Source organism: Emys orbicularis, chromosome 5 (assembly GCF_028017835.1).
Source record: "Emys orbicularis isolate rEmyOrb1 chromosome 5, rEmyOrb1.hap1, whole genome shotgun sequence".
NCBI classification, from domain to species: domain Eukaryota; kingdom Metazoa; phylum Chordata; order Testudines; family Emydidae; genus Emys; species Emys orbicularis.
Genome location: NC_088687.1, coordinates 127779290 through 127797993, shown reverse-complemented (window position 1 = coordinate 127797993; position 18704 = coordinate 127779290). Strand labels below are relative to the sequence as shown.

At 42.5% G+C, this 18704-nt stretch overlaps 1 protein-coding gene across 3 annotated transcripts in view; it reads right to left on the bottom strand.

Moving 5' to 3' along the window:
• Positions 1–17048, bottom strand: part of LETM1 (leucine zipper and EF-hand containing transmembrane protein 1) — a 62230-nt gene extending 45182 nt beyond the window's left edge. For 2 of the 3 annotated variants that reach the window (XM_065404917.1, XM_065404918.1), the window contains exons 1-3: positions 16869–17048; positions 12344–12401; positions 5135–5588 (exon numbers count right to left, since the gene is read on the bottom strand). In XM_065404917.1, the coding sequence (XP_065260989.1) occupies positions 5135–5588; positions 12344–12401; positions 16869–16947 (591 nt within the window). In that variant the 5' untranslated portion in view covers positions 16948–17048. Of the gene's footprint in view, positions 1–5134; positions 5589–7192; positions 7244–12343; positions 12402–16868 lie in introns of all 3 variants that reach the window. The other variant, XM_065404916.1, reaches the window with a different exon arrangement.
• Positions 17049–18704: the final 1656 nt, after the last annotated feature.

Genomic DNA, 18704 nt, shown 5'->3' with positions numbered 1-18704 from the left:
CAATTTTTTTAAAGGTTTTTAATTTTCTTACTGAATAAACAAGTTTCCTTTTTCCAAGAATTGAAAGCTGCTATCAAGACAGTTTTATTTCATTTGATCTATTTTTTTTTTAAAAGACTAAAATATACTGCTATCCTGATAGCAGAGCATTCCAAGTTCTCCTTCAGGAGTACTACACTCCTCCTCTGTTCATTATTTTTATACATTAGCCATATGCCACCAATGTGAGAACCAATATAAAGTTAGGAAGACCTATTCCTAGACCTGTTTCACTTTTTGGAGTAAGTGTTAGAGTGTCATGGTTTTTAAATAAATTTAGTACCTCTATTTTGCAATCTTAGTTAAAACATCAGTGTATCACATAAATCAAAATCAGTACCAACATTTTAATCTGCTTTTTCTTTGTATAGCAATAAATACAAAACTTGTGTGAACAACTTTTCTAGAGGTGCTTTACCTCTGCTACTTTTGGTGAGATAAGAAAATGAGAGCCTGTAGGAAGTTATGGCATGTGCACACTTGCAAGGGGAAAGGGAAAGAGGAAAAAGACAACCAAACAGAGAGAGGAGATTGCAATTAGCAACAGAGAGTCCTGTGGCACCTTTAAGACTAACAGATGTATTGGAGCATAAGCTTTCGTGGGTGAATACCCACTTCGTCAGATGCCAAAGCTTATGCTCCAATACATCTGTTAGTCTTAAAGGTGCCACAGGACTCTGTTGCTTTTTACAGATCCAGACTAAGGGTACGTCTATACTGACCTCCGGGTCCGGCGGTAAGCAATCGATCTTCTGGGATCGATTTATCGCGTCTTGTCTCGACGCGATAAATCGATCCCGGAAGTGCTCGCCGTCGACGCCGGTACTCCTGCTCCGCGAGAGGAGTACGCGGAGTCGACGGGGGAGCCTGCCTGCCACGTCTGGACCCGCAGTAAGTTCGAACTAAGGTACTTCGACTTCAGCTACGTTATTAACGTAGCTGAAGTTGCGTATCTTAGTTCAAAGTGGGGGGTTAGTGTGGACCAGGCCTAACACGGCTACCCCTCTGAGATTGCAATTGTTTGCCACCTGCTAAAAAGAAAAAAGAAGGACACCCCAGTCTACCTCTGTGGCAGCCAAGTGATATAAAATAAATTTCTCTTTAAAAAAATTTAGTTCCACGGGGGGGGGGGGGGGGGGGACACGGGACGGGGGACACACAAGGAAGATGGTACATAATGACTAATTACATGCTATCTACATACAAAACATTATAACCCACCAACCAGAATGTGAGATTATTTTTGCTTGACACCTGCTTGGACCATTACTGGGCAACAAAAGTGTTATAAACGATGTCTTGGGGTCAGCCCCGAGGTCTGAAAAGACGGATTCTATAACCTAGACAGTCAATGTACAATATGTATGTCCATAATTTCATGTTATTATGGTACCAAATTCAGCAATTTGTATATTTTTAATACTTTCGTTCTCCAATGTTGTTCTTTGTGGCATCTCCTCCTCACATCTAACTCCAGCTACCAAGATAATTCTCTATTTTTACCTCCATGCAAGCCCTCCTCCTATATTCTCCTATTTGTTTTGGGGGAAAAGGTCTCTCTAAAGATTCAGAAGCACCAACATAAACTGAAATCCAACTTATTGATATGAAAGTAAAAGCAGTGTTCAAATTAAAATGATAGCTTGGAAGTTTTCAAAGCGCTCTTTCAATTAAAATGTATGATTTATTTTCTTTGAAGATTTAGCATCACAAGTGATTAATTCTTGCCTCTGTAGACTATCCATCCCATCATTTAAACATTTATTAAATACTAATAGAAAATTACAGTTAAAGTTTAAAATAAAGTTCTACTTCAAAGCAAGTTGTGTAATTCATTACTGGATGAAACTTACAACCTTGCAGAAGGCCCCTTAAAGGTGCTGCATAATTGGAGCATGGACCCGCCCCCATTTGTGCAGGCACTATGCACAAAAGTGAATTTCACTCTAGTAGGCATTTAAGGGCCTAACCCTGAGTAGCACTGAGCACCTTCAGAGTTGTGCCCTTAATTCTCCAAGAAAAATTTGTATGCAATTCACCAGTGTGGTAAAACATGCAAACTAGGTAGCAGTTTAAATTACAAAACTTCAGAGGCATCATCTCCTCAACCTAGTCGATTTCAATAAAAAGAGGTAAAGTAGTAGATACTAGAGGTACCCGGAGCTATAGCCTACCAATTTTTGTGATTTACACTTTCCTATTTTAAAAAATGCTTTTCCCTCTTGTTGTTGTAGTAGGAAAGACTCTCATACAAATAGAGAAAACTGACTAGCTAGACTACACAATAGAGATAATGACAGAACATTGACAATGTGGCCTAGTGGACAGGGCAGTAGACTGGGACTCAGGAGACTTGGGTTCCATCTCTGGTTCTGACCCAGCTTTCTGGGTGACCTTGGGCAAATCACCTCCCTTTCTGAGTTTCCCCATCTGTAAAGTGGGGATAATTATACTGAGTTCCTTTGTAAAGTGCTTTCAGATCTATGGATGAAAACCACTGTATAAGAGGTAGGTATTATTATATTGTAATTAAATTAATGGAAAGATTTTTCTTCTCTAATCTTTTCCGGTTGTAGTAATCTTACCTGTTTTTTGTGCCAACAGCAGGCAAAACTTTAAGCTGAACTCACCCCTTCAAGACTTTTTAAGTATTCTTTTAGTATAAGTTGAAGACCCTTGGTCAATTTAATATATAAATCTTTGGTTCAGGGTTTTGTGGGAAACTTTTTAAAACTAAAGAAACACTTCACTGTCAACCAGTAATTCACAAAACCACTATTGCCTCTCACTGAACACATGATCCTTACAAATAGGATTAGTTTTCCTTTGAGCAACTTTCACAAGTTCTTGAAAACAAAAAACATCTCACATACAGATATTCCAATTTAACACCTATAAACCTTCATGGATTTGTACATGTGAAGCCAAAAACTGAAAAGAAAGAATTCCTCTTGGATTACTAACACATATCCAGTACTGCAATACGTGACTTACTTACACATGTGCCTATAGCCTAAAATATTATTTCAGATATTTCTTAAGTGAGTTGAAACACACGATGTCAAGACTAGTTAGCTGCTACATTATCTGACAAAATATTTAAAAGGACATTCATTATACCAAATACGCTCTCAGTCTACCTGCCTCCTCTGTTCAGGTACAGTATAACACTGCCCTCTTGTAGGCTCTCTATTGTCATAAAGAGACAGCTTTGATTTTTTTTATTTTTTTTCTTTATTTTTAAACTTAATGCGCTTTTTTACTTTGAAGAAAACCAAAACAAGATCTAAGGACATTCAATGCATTATTTGACGCTAAATTTTTCTACATTCTGTAGGTCTGAGAATGTACTACTGTATGTTCTGAGTCACACAATGTAACAACTACAATTTAGTTAAATCATCTCCTTTTAGGCTACATACCAAGAACCTGTCCATTTTCAGTCCTTGTACTAAAAATAGTTTTAAGAAAATAAATCGAAACTACAAGCCTGGTTTAAATGCAGAGTCGAGAACATACCTTCAAATCCAAGCACAATGGGAAACATTCTTAACATCAACCTCTAAATTGTGTTAAGATTTATTCTGGTTTGAATCATAGCTCATACAAGTGGTTCCAAGTGTTTTCACATTAGTCTATTTTGTTTGTGCACAAATAAAATATGCATTTATCCATTTTACACTCAGAACATCTACTATAATAGTTCAAATAGCTTGGTTTTCAAACATGGATTTCTGGTAAGCAATTGGTCCCCAGTATTGCATAATTATTTTTTGTACATTTAAAAAAACCTGAAAAATTATATTTTGACAATTGTCTAGTAAAAGATGTCCCATTTGTCAGAAGAAATGTTTATTGCATATTGCATAAGTGCATTAAAAATATTGATATGGGGAAAAAAAAACCTATTGAATAGAACAGCTGCAGCTTCTGTATGCATGTTCATTTTTGATATACGATACAGTACTTTTTCCCTACATTGTGCCTTTGTATTGGAGATCTTGTCATTAATTAGTTATAATCTTCAATAAATAGGTATTGCAAAAAAGGATATTCAATAGAAAAATAAATCACTAAATTTTGATAGTGTTCATGATAAACTGCAGACATGCTGATGCTGCTGTGGGAAAAAATGTAAAATTGTAATTTAATTTTAATCTTGAAACAATGCATTAAATGTGGGTGATTGTCCAATTATTTAATGGAACAATAAGAAAGCACATATACAATTATTTTGTCTAGTTAGTCACAATTATGAAGTATCTATAACTTTGGGATAACTTGGTCTCTGATCCTAAGTTTTTCTGAAGACACAACTATGACTAAATTAAATTAAATTAATGGAGATATCCCATCTCCTAGAACTGGAAGGGACCTTGAAAGGTCATCGAGTCCAGCCCCCTGCCTTCACTAGCAGGACGAAGTACTGATTTTGCCCCAGATCCCTAAGTGGCCCCCTCAAGGATTGAACTCACAACCCTGGGTTTAGCAGGCCAATGCTCAAACCACTGAGCTATCCCTCCCCCCTCCTCAAGCAAACTAAGAGCTTGTCTACACTACAGCTGCTGGTCGATTTAAGCTACGCAATTTTGAGTTACGTTAGTAGCATAACAACTAGACGTAGCTTAGATCTACTTACCATAGGGTCCACACTACGCTATGTCGACGGGAGACACTCTCCCACCGACACTGCTTCCGCCTCTCGTTGAGGTGCAGTACAGAAATGGATGGGAGAGCGTTCTCCCATCAATTGAGCATGTCTTCACTAGACCCACTAAATCAATGCCACTGCATCGATTGTAGCAGTGCCGATTTAGCTCCGTAGTGAAGACCAGTCCTAAGTTTGGGAGACTCACTAAAATAAAGTAATATACACATAAATATAGATACTGTTTATGTGATATGAATAAACCTCAGTCTTTTTTTCAATTGGCTGCATCAGATACTGGGTAAAGTTCCCTTAACTAGGGATGCTAGAGGTAACCTTATTGATTCTAAATACAAAGAAAAAAGGGCAAGGAACCCACTCAATTTAACCCAGGCAAGGAGTCTAATCACTCAATAGTAAATAGAACAGACTACATGTACTCATTACCTGTCTCCGTTCCCGGCGAGACAAAACGTTGCCATGAAGTACTCGCCAGAGCATTCTTGCAGCAATTTTTGTGTCAATCCATAACAATCGAAAGCCATGATAATAGTGCTTCACCTCATCCACAATCTTCTGTCCAAGAGATGTTTTAACCACCTCTACTGTTGGACTATATACAGGGCCTCCTTCTTCCATCTTCTTGGTTTTATCCTTTAAAGACTTCAGTGACTTTTCCACCATGGAGTCATCATTACGGGGATGTGAAGAATGCCACCATCGTACTGGAAGGTACTGGGGCCCCAAAATGCCCAAACTTGCAAGCGGAGTCCATGAGCCAGGAGAGCTCACAACTTTAAAGTACATTTGTTCAGGTCCTTTAGTCCAACAACTGTACTGATCTTTCTTGGAGTACATGTAAACAGGGTGGACACTAGTGCAATATTTGAAGTGTACATTCCTTTAAGAAAGAAAGAAAGAAAAAGACATTTAAGAGATCCAACAATATGTGCTAAAGGAGAAAGTTCTGCTATATATGTTTAAAATCACAATTATGAAGATCAAAAGGTGTATGTCACTATCACTTGAAAATAATGATTATACACACACACACACACACCCCGTCATAACTTACTTACAGGGTCTTTTCCTGTAAACGACTTTCAAGGGAGGAAAAAAACTGTTTCAAAATTTCAAAAGTGAGAAAAACAGTGACCAGAAGTGCATTCAATTTAGAAAGCTAAGTGCAGAAGTAAAACTAGAAATCAGTGAGAAGTAACTTATCTAAAGCATTTTATATCTCCTATAGTATGTGGATGGCACAGAGAGACAACGTACAAGCTGCTAGGATTAAGGGGGAGAAAGGAAATTAGTATCAGATAAACCTACTTAAAGAGTTTGCCCCTTTATCATCTCTTTACCTCTAACCTTCTTTCTCCAGCAGATATTTGGTCTGCTGAAACTGCAAGCTCAATCTTATCAGTGGTCTGTATTGGACAATAGACTCCTATTTCATTAACCACTTTTGATCCCTTTCTGAAAGAGGACTTAAATGCATTCTGAAAATGAACATAAAGGCATTGTTCCAAAAGTGCTCATTACATGTACAAAATTAGAACCACTCCCTAAATGCAATCTGGTTTGTACTTTAGCACTTTTCTTACCATCTGGAACACTGAAGTAGTAAATGTAACATTTAACTTAAGTGCAGTTAATTCTGTATTAACTGAAAGTCAAGTATGAAGTCACCCCTGCTAAATTATAGGACTGAAATAGCTTTGATTTTTCCCAGCTTAAATTTTCAGGGCTGGCAGTTAGAAAGAATTTTTCTTTCTACTTATAAAGCAAGCAAATTTGATATTAATCAATGAGACGAACTGGGATCCCTGCAACGGTTTTGGGGGGGGGGGGGGTTGTTGTTTTTTTGTTTTTGGGTTTTTTTTTAAGTGTAGAACTGCACTTAAACTTATTTATGAACTATATTTGATGACAGAATACCCGAAAGGCAGTTGATAACCATTGTAGCTCAAGATAGCAGGTCATGACAAATCTATGCTGTGATCGTGCCCAGGGTATGGTACTCCCAAAGACAACTTCTTCAAGCCTACCCTGCCCATTATTAACATATGAAAATGTTTTCAAAATTGCTTAGTATAACCACTGTCCTACACTATGATTTAATTAATATTTTATTATGGAAGTGTCATTTGCAGTTTTCTAGAGTTAAGGCTGAGTTGAGTTTTGCACTTAAAGCAGGGATTCAGCCACTTCATTACTCTTGAAGAATAAGCATATCCTCCCAAAGATAACACCACTTACTCTGAATACAGAATGAGTTTTCTGAAAATTTACAATTAAATCTATTAGTTCATCAGTTAAAATTAGTTTTTAAAATGGGTCCTTTAAGACTTGTCAAACCATACTTTTGTCCTTAATGATCTCAGTAACAAAACAATAAACCCTTCAAATTTCCCATATAATTAAAACTAACTGAAATCTAATGCACAGGCTACATTTGAAGATTTGTTTGTAAGTGGGAGGTGGAAAGAAGAGGTTAATGGTAACCTTTTGGTGCTATTCTTTGTAACCGAATGTTTTCTCTTCAGCACAGCTTTTCTACAGAGAAGATAAGAGATATGTACTTAATCACAAGATGTCAAAGGCTATTTAACATACAAAAAATAAAATTATGGAAAGTTAAAAATTACACAGGATTAATTTATTTAACAAAAATAACTACCTAGCATCACTTGCAAGGTAGCATTTTTATGGAATTAGTTAAATGGGAACCCCAGGACCCTGTACAGAAGAGGTAAATTTGGATCTAATGAGGAATAGAAATTAAATAGTGACAAAGTGAGATGTTCTACACTCCTGGGAGAATTCTGTGCCACTGCACAATGCAGAATTTGTGCAGAATTAATGTTCTGTGCAAAATTTCATTTTTCCCTGCAGAATTGGTGCTGCGGAGATGCTGGCCACCACTAGGGGCCGCTGGATCCAGCAGAGCCTGACTCTCCAGCTCGCAAATACAGGACACTGCCGGCGGGGGGTAGGAAAGAGAGCTGGAGGGGGTCCAAGCAGCTGCTGTTCCCAGCACATCCTGAAGGAAGGAGGTGGCGTGCAAGAAACTCCATACAAACCTGGGACCCAGCATCACAGGATGTTTGTCTTTCTAGATCCCTGGGCTCTGGGGGGTAGGGAGTTTGGGTATCTGGGCTGGGGGTACCCCCCAGCTGGGCTACCAGGTAGGGGATGCAGGTGCCCGGGCTCTAGGGGGGTGCCCCATGGCTAAGCTCTAGGGGGGGATGCAGCTGCCTGGGCTGGGGGGCGCCCCACAGCTGGGCTCTGGAAGGGGGGTGCAGGTGTCTGGGCTGGGGGGGTCCCGTGATTGGGCTCGGGGGGGGGGTGCAGGTGTCTAAGCTGGGGGGCATCCTACAGCTCGGCTCTGGAGGATAGTGGGTGCAAGTGTCTGGGCTGGGAGGCACCCCACAGCTTGGCCCTGGGGAGTAGGGGGTACAGGTGTCTGGGCTGGGGGGGGGGGAAAAGGAGGATCTCCCACAGCTGGGCTCTGGTGGGGTGGGGGTGAGGGTGAGGGTGTCTGAGACTGGAGGGGCAGAGTCTTCCCCCAAAGTGTGCCCAGCTGGCATGTGTGACACACCCAGACTGAGGCGCCCAACGAAAGCATAACAGAGAAACAGGAACTGGGTTGTCAGAGGGGTTTCTTTAACTCTCTACTCCTACGGGAATTTTGTGTGTGTGTCTGTATTGTTACAGACATACTTGCTGACAGGTATTTTGAAATATATTACCAAAATAATTTAAAATTCTGCATAATATTTGAAACTCGTATGCGCAGAATTTTTAATTTTTTGGCGCAGAATTCCCCCAGGAGTACTTCTAACACAGATTATACATTCGTTGATACAGGAAAAGAGTAAAACTAAGTGGCCTATTTTCAATGTGGAAGCTGGCTTATAGTGAGTTGTCCAAAGGATCTGTACTATGTCTGATGTTAATGAATTTATTTATGGTCTAGTATAGGAAGAGAAAAGCCAAGCAAGTAAAATATGCTGATGACTAAATTTAATCAAGTTGAGAAAGAACCTAATAAAACTGGGCAACATGATGGTAGATGAAATTTAATGTAGAAAAGTGCAAGATAACACACATTTAAAGGAACATTTGAACTATTAATTCACATTTGACAGATTCTAAATTAAGCATTCAGACATCAGTGTTATTATGGTCAGCTCAATGGAGATATCTGATCAGTGCCCAGGAGTAGTCAAAAAAAAAAGAAAAATGAGCAAATTTAAACACCATTATCTAATTAGATTGTAACCCTCACCTTAAATACTATATTCAATTTTGGGTACCACATCTCAAAAAAGTATAGCAGAAATAAAAGTGGTCCAGAAAAGGACAAAGAAAAGAGGCATGGAAAAGACTCCGATACAATAGGAAATTAAATGTTAGGACTACATTTGTAGAACACTTGGAAGTTAGGAGGTGCATGCTTTTCCCTCAAGCCCTACATCCAAAAAGCCAAACATATAATACCCGACTCTCCTCTCATTGTGGAAACCCTATTTAGTTGGGAGAAGAAAAGATCAGAGTGGCACTGCAGAGACAATACACTCAAAAAAACCCAAGATCTACTGTTTGTAAATAACTCCTTTTTCAGGACATGGTTGCACAGCCCCACTGCTAGCAAGTTTCTTATAATGACCTCCCACTGACCAGCAGGAACTATGAACCCCACAGATTCAGTGATGGTACAAGTTAATCCAGAACTCTAGCTTCCATAATATATAGGATGCATCCATATAGTGCCAGAGATGGGGCGCAACTACACTGCAGAAAATTTCACCTGACCGTATTCAACTGATCATGGGGATGGTCAGAGTTCACACCAGTGACTCTTCAAAGACCCCCCAACATACTCTCCACCAAACCCTTCAAAGGGTGAAATTTGTGGAAATTTTGATCGACCAATCAAACCAGCACCCTAATGTTAGTGTCCTGTCTAGGTTTGTTGATGTAATCCTTGTCAGAGTACCACTTTCTTACTGTGTGATCAACCACTGGCACCATCCAAAAAACTGATATTGTGAATTGGTGGAATGCAGTTCAATACTTCCTTAAGGGCCACCATTTACAAGATAACACCTTTCAGTCTGGTATTTAGCATCTGACTTCAGCAGGAAGACTTTGTGCCAACACTACTCATGATTAAGGTTAAGATTTAGTCAAGAGTATTTTTAGTAGAAGTGATGGACAGTTCACAGACACTAAACAAAAACTCACAGCCAGTGACCTGTCCATGACTTTTACTATAAATACCCCTGACTAAACCTTAGCTGATCCTATGGTGCTGCTCTGGGGGGCTGCCGGGGCTGACAGCTGGCCCCTGCTCCGGTGGCAGTGGCTGACTGCCTCTGGGGCCGCTGGTGATCCAATGGTCCCCAAGGCTAGCTGCCCAGGAATTAGCCTGTACATACACCAATCTGTCACACCCTGATTCTTCAGTTCCTCTCTATCCATCTGCCCAAGCTGTCATAAAACCAGGGTCTTCCTGTCTCTATCGTTTATGTAACTAATTGTAACCAGTTCATAAGTAATTTTATTAGGTGTATTATATTCAAGTGGAAGAGAGAGTGAGTGAAAATATAAAATGTGTGACCTTCCACTTATAGCCACATTACTGAAGAATATGACCTACATTTTGAGCATGTAACTATAGCTTCCTAAAGTTGTCAAGGACAGACCCAGGGCAGCTTATTTTAATGCTTGATACCTTCCAGAACACAAGACATATCCACTGTGACTGTGTTCCAATTAAGGGGGTCTACCCCAAGACAATGGCTTTACTACAGATAGGAGTGGGCTGGAGTGAACTGGATTTTCCCAGTTTGGATCCAGAGGGCTGGAATTTCCAAGCCAACCACCTGACTGAGATTCTGCAGCTGATCGGTTGGTTACTTGACAGAAGGGGCAGAAATCTTATTTAAGGGCAAGAACTGCTCTAGCCTCCTTCACTCTCACTGGCTGACCATTGCCAGACAACAAAAGGACTACAGGAGAGGGCCCACCCATCCAACATTTTCAGAGGCTTAGGAAGGGGTGAGCACAGACTTAGGGGACACAGGCTTCGTTGTTTTTCCTAACGATATGTAACTCTTATATGCATTAAGAGTAAAAGTTATTGTGGCTAAGAAACTCCTGTGCAAAGCCTGTGTTCCTTGCATTACATATCACATGGTCCCTGAGGGTTTAAACTATAAATCAGCGAGGTGGAACTCTGGGGAGCCTCTCTAAGTGACTGGGGAGATTGGGGAGGACAGCATTGGTTTTTGGGCCTAAGGCAGTTGGCTCATGGAGTCCCACATCCTACAGAAGGGTGCAGAAGGGTCTTCACCAAGGAGTGTACCTTAGAAGCCCCGAGTTATGAACAGGGACTGAATTCTGCCCAGACCCAGCAGGCTTGGGAAGTGCCCAGGACCCAAAGGTTGAGTGCAATAAAGACCATCCACTTGAAGGATTCAGCCAGGACCATAACACAGGGTACATATAGCCTTGGCCTATTGAATGTGGGGCTAAAGTGAACTGTGCTTGCCCCCTAACTATCAATAGGGGCCTACCAAATTCACAGTCCAGTTTGGTCAATTTCATGGTCACAGAATTTTAAAAATTATAAATTTCATGATTTCAGCTATTTAAATCTGAAATTTCAGTGTTGTAGGTGTAGGGGTTCTGACCCAAAAAGGAGTTGTGGGGATGGGGGTCACAAGGTTATTGTAGCGGGGGTTGCAGTACTGCTACCCTTACTTCTGTGCTGCTGTTAGTGGTGGTGCTGCCTTCAGAGCTGGGCAGCTGCAGAGTGGCAGCTGCTGGCCAGGAGCCCAGCTCTGAAGGCAGAACCGTCACCAGAAGCAGCGTAGAAGTAAGGATGGCATGGTATGGTATTGCCACCCTTACTTCTGTGCTGCTGCCTGCAGAGCTTGGCCATCAGTCAGCACCTGCCACTGTCCAGCCACCCAGCTCTGAAGGCAGCGCAGAAGGAAGGGTGGCAATATCGCAACCCCCCTAAAATAACCTTGTGACCCCCCCTGCAACTCCCTTTTGGGAAAGGACCACCAATTTGAGAAATGCTGGTCTCCCCCATTAAATCTGTATAGTATAGGGTAAAAGCACAAAAAGACCAGATTTCATGGCCCGTGACGCGTTTTTCAGGGCTACGAATTTGGTAGGGCCCTATCAACTACTGCTCAAAACCGATTGAGACCAACATTTACATATATGTACACGATAGTGGAGTTTGGACCAGCAGTGTTATGAAGGAGAGTTTCCACTTCCAGTGGTGTCACTTGCATTGATCATCAGAACTGAATTCACTTTTTACTGCTTTCACAAAAACAGTGTTTGTTTACTGCATTGGCATAAGACAAGGAGGATAGATTGGGAGAAAAGAGGAAAAAAAAAAAAAAAGTCACATATTCCTACTCCCAAAAGGGACATAATAGGCATATGACTAAGGTACTATTCTTGGGCGTCACTTTGTGGCTCTATAATATGGGTTGTGGCTAGTAATTGTGTGTCTTGTCCAGAAGACTGATAACTATGTTCCATTATGATGTACTAAAGCTTTTAGGATAGCTTGGCAGAGTTTTAAAAGACTAGAAAAATAATTGTGTCATGTTTACATTTACTTACGGATGGTTAATCAACCTCAGAGACACACAACTGAGACAAGTACGGTCTCCCAAGTTACCTGGAAAAAAAAAATACAAATAATTCACAGATTGAAATTTATCACCCATAACATTAATAATAAACTAAATTATTTTAAAAGGCCAATTGTTACTTTAGAAATTAACCTTGTCAGGTACAGCACTTTAGGCCAAAAATGTAGGTTGTTTAAAGGTTTTACAAAACTATTAATTTTTCTTCATTTTAACTTTAAGAAGTTTGTCTAGATCTGAAGAGTCCCTTCTGATGTGCAACTTTAGCCCTGTAGCAATGTGGAACACATGAGCTCTAGGCCAATAGAAAGGAAAAAAGAAGGTTCATGCTCTTTGTTGCCAGGGCATTAAAAATCAGCCATATAAGTATAATCGGGATATTTGCAAAGAGAACATCTGCAGTTTAAAGTACTTGGCACTGCCTCTTTAGGAAACCTTAACCAGGATTACCTGTTTAGGAAGCAAGAAAAGCATCCATTTGGATAAGAGCTGTAGACAAACAAATTTCCCCTACTGTAAAACCAGTAACAAGAATGATAGGATTACTTTTAAAAATTTACACACCCTAAAAAAGGCTTCAGATACAGAAAAACTTACATACTATGTCAGGGGTCGGCAACCTTTCAGAAGTGGTGTGCCAAGTCTTCATTTATTTACTCTGATTTAAGGTTTTGCGTGCCAGTAATACATTTTAATATTTTTAGAAGGTCTCTTTCTATAAGTCTATAATATATAACTAACCTATTGTTGTATGTAAAGTAAATAAGGTTTTTAAAATGTTTAGGAAGCTTCATTTAAAATTAAATTAAAATGCAGAGCCCCCTGGACCGGTGGCCAGGACCCGGGGAGTGAGAGTGCCACTGAAAATCAGCTCGCGTGCCGCCTTTGGCATGCGTGCCATAGGTTGCTTACCCCTGTACTATGTCTTTGTTTTTAAAATTCAAGTGAAAAATGTAACTCCAAAAGTGTAAGCCTGTGGTGCTTAAAGGCTTGATCTTTACTGGAAGAATACTTAAGATTCTAAGAAGTACTTAAACTACTTACTTGCTGAACGAACAAGATGAACTAAGATTAAATTAGATCGAAGATAAAACAAAACTGTTATAAATGGATTTCTGTCATGAAACAATGGGTTAACAACACAGGTTTGTTCCAGCTGAAAGAGCACATGAAACAATAAGAAAACAAATCAGCAGGGAGGAAGAATTTAGTCAGAAAACTGTGACTGATAATTGAGAATCATTTAATAACAGCTTACTAGATACCCAAGAAGCCATAACCCCACAATCAAGGAAGAAGGGTGTGCTGGTTTAAAGGGGAAGTGAAGGCAGCTGTAAAAAATTAATATAGAACCAAATAAAAGAAAGGGAGGCTAAAATAGGGAAAGTAGTAGTTAAAAATTACTTAGACAAGTTAGATGTCTTCAAGTCACCAGGGTCTGATGAAATACATCCTAGAATACTCAAGAAGCTGACTGAGAAGATAACTGAGCCATTAAGGAAGTCATGGAAGACAGGAGAGATTCCAGAGGACTGCAAAAGGGCAAATATAGTGCCAATATATAAATAGGGAAATAAGGGCAAACCGGGGAATTACAAAGCAGTCAGCTTAACATCAGTACCCAGAGACATAATGGAACAAATAATTAAGCAGTCAATTTGCAAACACCTAGAAGATAAGGTGATAAGTAACAGCATGGATTTGTCAAGATCAAATCATGTCAAACCAACCTAATAGCTTTCTTTGACAGGGTAACAAGCCTTGTGGATGGGAGTGGGGGGGGGGGGGGGGGAAGAAGAGGTAGATGCGGTATATCTTGACTTTAATAAGGCTTAGGCAATGTCTATACTTGCAATTTAAAGCGGGAAAAGTCCTTTTTTTGTGCAAAAACCATCTATACTTGCCAATTACTTTTTGTGGGGCATCCTGGGTCCCTGCACAGCCTCCTCTCCCCAAACACTGAACAACTCCAGTAGCTCAGCGTTAGAGGACTTTCCCTCTACCTTCCCACTTCCCTGGTTCTTGTCATGCAGACAACAATTTACCAAGGCTCATAGTAGATTCTCCATCACTAACAATTTTAAATCAAGACTGGATGTTTCTCTAAAAGATCTGCTCTAGGATTTATTTTGACTGTGTTATATACAAGGTCAGACTAGATGATCACAATGGCCCCTTCTTGACCTTAATCTATGAGCGTACATGGCACCTACAGAATACCTGAAGAGTTTTTGCTTTAATAACACATTTTGGCATAATTCATTTTTACATCAAAACTCATCCAACATGAAATATTCTAATCAGTTACAATTGTGAGAAAATATCGCTATGCCATAAAAGCTAGCAGTATGCCCATTTACTCTTCTGTAACTTAGTTTACAGATTAAACATATTCCCTATATTCTGAAGATTTAGAATGCTGTAGGCAGAAGGACTGGATGGCACAAAGAATGGTAATAAAATTCAACCTTTTGTCCATGTCAACAAGTTGAAGTTCAGCCCAAATCTATCTTAGTTTTTATATCGCATCCTTTACTTCAATATCTGAGCAAAGACCAGTAACTATAAGATATCAATATATCAGATGGCTGTTGTTGGCCAGTATGCCACATTATAGAAAGCGTCTATCACAAGAGGCAGCTTTACTGGCAACTTCAGCAATGGTCATGAATTGAATTGGCAAAGCCATTTTACCTTCATTCAAAGTGACTGATTCCTCCAGCTCAAGGTTGAAGGTAATTGGTAAAGCATTGCAAGAAAGCTTGCACTGCTATTATATGTCCTGTGGCTAGAATACTGAAGCTCCCACAGCTATCAAGCTAGCCCCTTTCACAAATACTAAAACCAAATTTTTTTTTTTTTTTAAAAACAGTTAAAAGCAACTAACCCAAGGGTGGGCAAACTACGGGCCGCGTCTGACCCGTCAAGCCTTTTAGTCTGGCCCTTGAGCTCCCACTGGGAAGTGGGGTCAGGGGCTTGCCCCGCTCTGGCACTCCAGCCGGGAAGTGGGGTCAGGAGCTTGCCATACTGCTCCTGGAAGCAGCAGCATGTCCCGTCTCAGCTCCTACATTTAGGGGCAGCCAGGGGGCTCCGCTCTTCACGCTACCCCTGCCCCAAGTGCCATGGCCAAGGGGAGCTGCAGGAGTGGCGCCTGCGGCTTGGGCAGTGCGTAGAGCTGCATGGCCAGTGCCACGCCTCCGCATAGGAGGCGTAGGGTGGCATGCCATTACTTCTGGGAGCTGCGGGGGTGGCGCAGCACACAGAGCCATCTGGCCGCGCCTCCGCGTAGGAAGGACATGCTGCTGCTTCCAGCAGCTGCTTGAGGTAAGCGCCGCCTGGAGCCTGCACCCCTGAGCCCCCCCCCACTCCCTGCCTCAGCCCGGAGCCCCCTCCCGCTCTCTGAACCCCTCAGTCGCAGCCTGGAGCACCCTCCTGCACCCCAAAGTGCTCAGCCCCACCCCAGAGCTAGAGCCTGCACCCCAGCCTGGAGCCCCCTCCCACACCCTGAACTTCTCATTTCTGGCCCCACCCAGAGCCCACACGCCCAGCCAGAGCCCTCACCCCCTCCCACACCCAACCCCCAATTTTGTGAGCATTTATGGCCCGCCATACAATTTTTATACCCAGATGTAGCCCTCAGGCTAAAAAGTTTGCCCACCCGTGAACTAACTTGCCACAAGTTATTGACCATTTAAAAAAAAAATTGGATTCCTCATTTGAGAAACCGCAGTCAGTTGCCAAATTCTTAGAACAAAATAAACACATCAGATTTAATTGTACTCAATTTTAAGATTGATTTGCCACTTGCAAGAAGTCAATTAGGTTTTTATTTACTTTCGGGATGTGTAGCTTAGACAAAGAACCCACGTATTTGAAGAAAGAACACCTTGAAAACCAAAGCCAATGATATCTTAACTCACAGACCAAATAAAGCTGATGACAAGGTAGAGCAGGAACTAAGTAGTTTATACAAAGGAAAAACTTCTGGGAGGTTCCAGCCACAGGAGCTAGCGATAAAGCAAAGCACCGATGACTTGTCAGCCCAGGAGCACCGCCAACGAATCACTTCTACATCATAGCCCAAGGCTTCAGCTAAGAGAAATAAAGGAGCTACGGGCCCAGGAGAGGTGTGGAAGGAGGACGCCTCTCCGGGGCAGGATGAGATCACCAAGCGCCGGCACCCAACACGCCTCACCCACGTGAGCTCAAGGTTGCTCTGATGACACCCGGTGATCTTTGGAAGCCGGGAAGGGAGGCAGCCTCGCACCGCGCCCGCCGGGCCCCAACCTCCCCCGCCCGCCTCCCAGTCACTGTCCCCTGAACGGTCAAGCCCGTAGCCGGCTCCCAGGGCCCCGCCAGGCCCCTCACTCCGTCCGTCTGCGCTGGAGGTGTGGGCGCACTGTAGGGAGGCCGCCAGGGCCTAGGCCGGCGGCTCGGATCCCACAGAGCCGAAGCCCAGCGCTGCTGCGCCTGCCCAGCCCCGGCCCGAGCCTTACCCCACTTGGGCTCCCGGCGCAGCGGCCTAGGGAGGCAGCAGACCCGCTGGCTGCAGCTCCTCAGCAACATGGACGCCATCTTCTCTCTCTCGCCGGTGGCTGAGGTGACGCTAAGGGTAACGGCAGGTTCCCAGCCTGGTCATGTCCCTGAATACTGCTACGCCTCAACACGGAAACAGAACCGCCGCCTGCCTTATTGGAACAACCGGGAGGTGGGCGGGCGCCGGCGATATTTGCATAGACCCGCCCCCTGCTGCTCCCACTGGACTAGGGATCCCAGTGTCGCATTGCAAGCCGGGAACGCAAGGGTAGCTCGGAAATGAATGAAGAGCGCTGCAGGCTGGGAGCTGTAGTTTTAGTTGTGCGTCTGTGTTGGGGAGGGGGGAAGAAGCAAGGATGCAGGTTGGGAGGAGATTCAGGCAGGTGATAGCGTAACAGTAACCTTAGAGTCAGTGGATACGGATGCCTGCCATGGGAATGGGTTGCTACCCTTTTGTAATCTAATCCAACTCCAGTGACCCCTATATGATTAGTGTTGTTGTGTGGTGTTAGAAAGAAATTTATTCTTTGGCAAAAATGGGGCAAATAAAGCCACTTTAGATCCCTCAATCTGGAAAGAAACCTGACAGAGAATTTGAGGTGGCAGTTGTAATATTTCCAAATTTTTCCTGCTATTGAGGAAAAATTGGAGAATATAAAATCTGCACTGTTGCATGTGGCAGGTCAATGTAGTAGTGCTCAGTAACCATAGAACCTTATGGACATGTGAATTTTGACCCTGTAACCACAATCCCATTCTGTTACTATTATCGTCATCCCTTCCCCCCACACCCTCGTTTAACTGATCCTGGGTGGTGGTTGTGGGGGTTTTGTTTGTTTGTTGTGGCCCCTCTCTTTGGTTGAGGGGATTGTCATTTTTCTGTGTGCTGAGTCGAGCCCCTTTTAGGGCTTGTGACAGGTTTGGTCACAGAGATCTCCCTGGGACTGTCACGTGATGTGCTGAAATTACTTCTGAGCCCGTTTTCCCTGCCAGCTTGGGACTCCAGAACCCTGCCTTGTTGAGCCAGACACGCTAGCCTGCTGCAACACAGACCCAGGTCTGAACCACGCCCCCAAAGCTGCAGACTTTAACTAAAAACAGCTCTGCAAATTACCTGTCTCCAGCACCCAGACACCCAGCTCCCAATAAGATCCAAACCCCAAATAAATCTGTTTTACTCTCTATAAAGCTTATACAGGGTAAATTCATAAATTGTTCATTCTCTATTCAGTGGTTCTCAAACTAGGACCACCGCTTGTTCAGGGAAAGCCCCTGGTGGGCCCGGCCAGTTTGTTTACCTGCCACGTCCGCAGGTTCGGCCGATCGCGGCTCCCACTGGCTGCGGTTCGCCGCTCCAGGCGAATGGGGGCTGCAGGAAGCGGCGCGGGCCGAGGGATGTGCTGGCTGATACTAACTTTTTTGCTGATACAGACTAACATGGCTACCATGCTGAAACCTTTCACAGACTAGACTCCTTCCTAGTCTGGGCCCAATCCTTTCCCCTGGTACAGTCTTTTTAGAGCCAGCAGACATCTCAGGTGGTAAGCAGGGGTTTTCTCATGACTGGCAGCCTCTTTTGTCCTGCTCCACCCCCTTTTATAGCTTTGGCACAAGGTGGGACTCTTTTGTCTGTGGTTCTCCCTACCCCTGCCTCATCAATGGAAAAGTACAAGGATTAAGATGGATTCCAGTATCATGTGACATGGTCACATGTCACTGTAAGACCCATAGTCTCCATTCTTCCTGGGTTGGCCCACAGGTACACAGGAAGATTTGCAAGTAAATAAACTATTTAC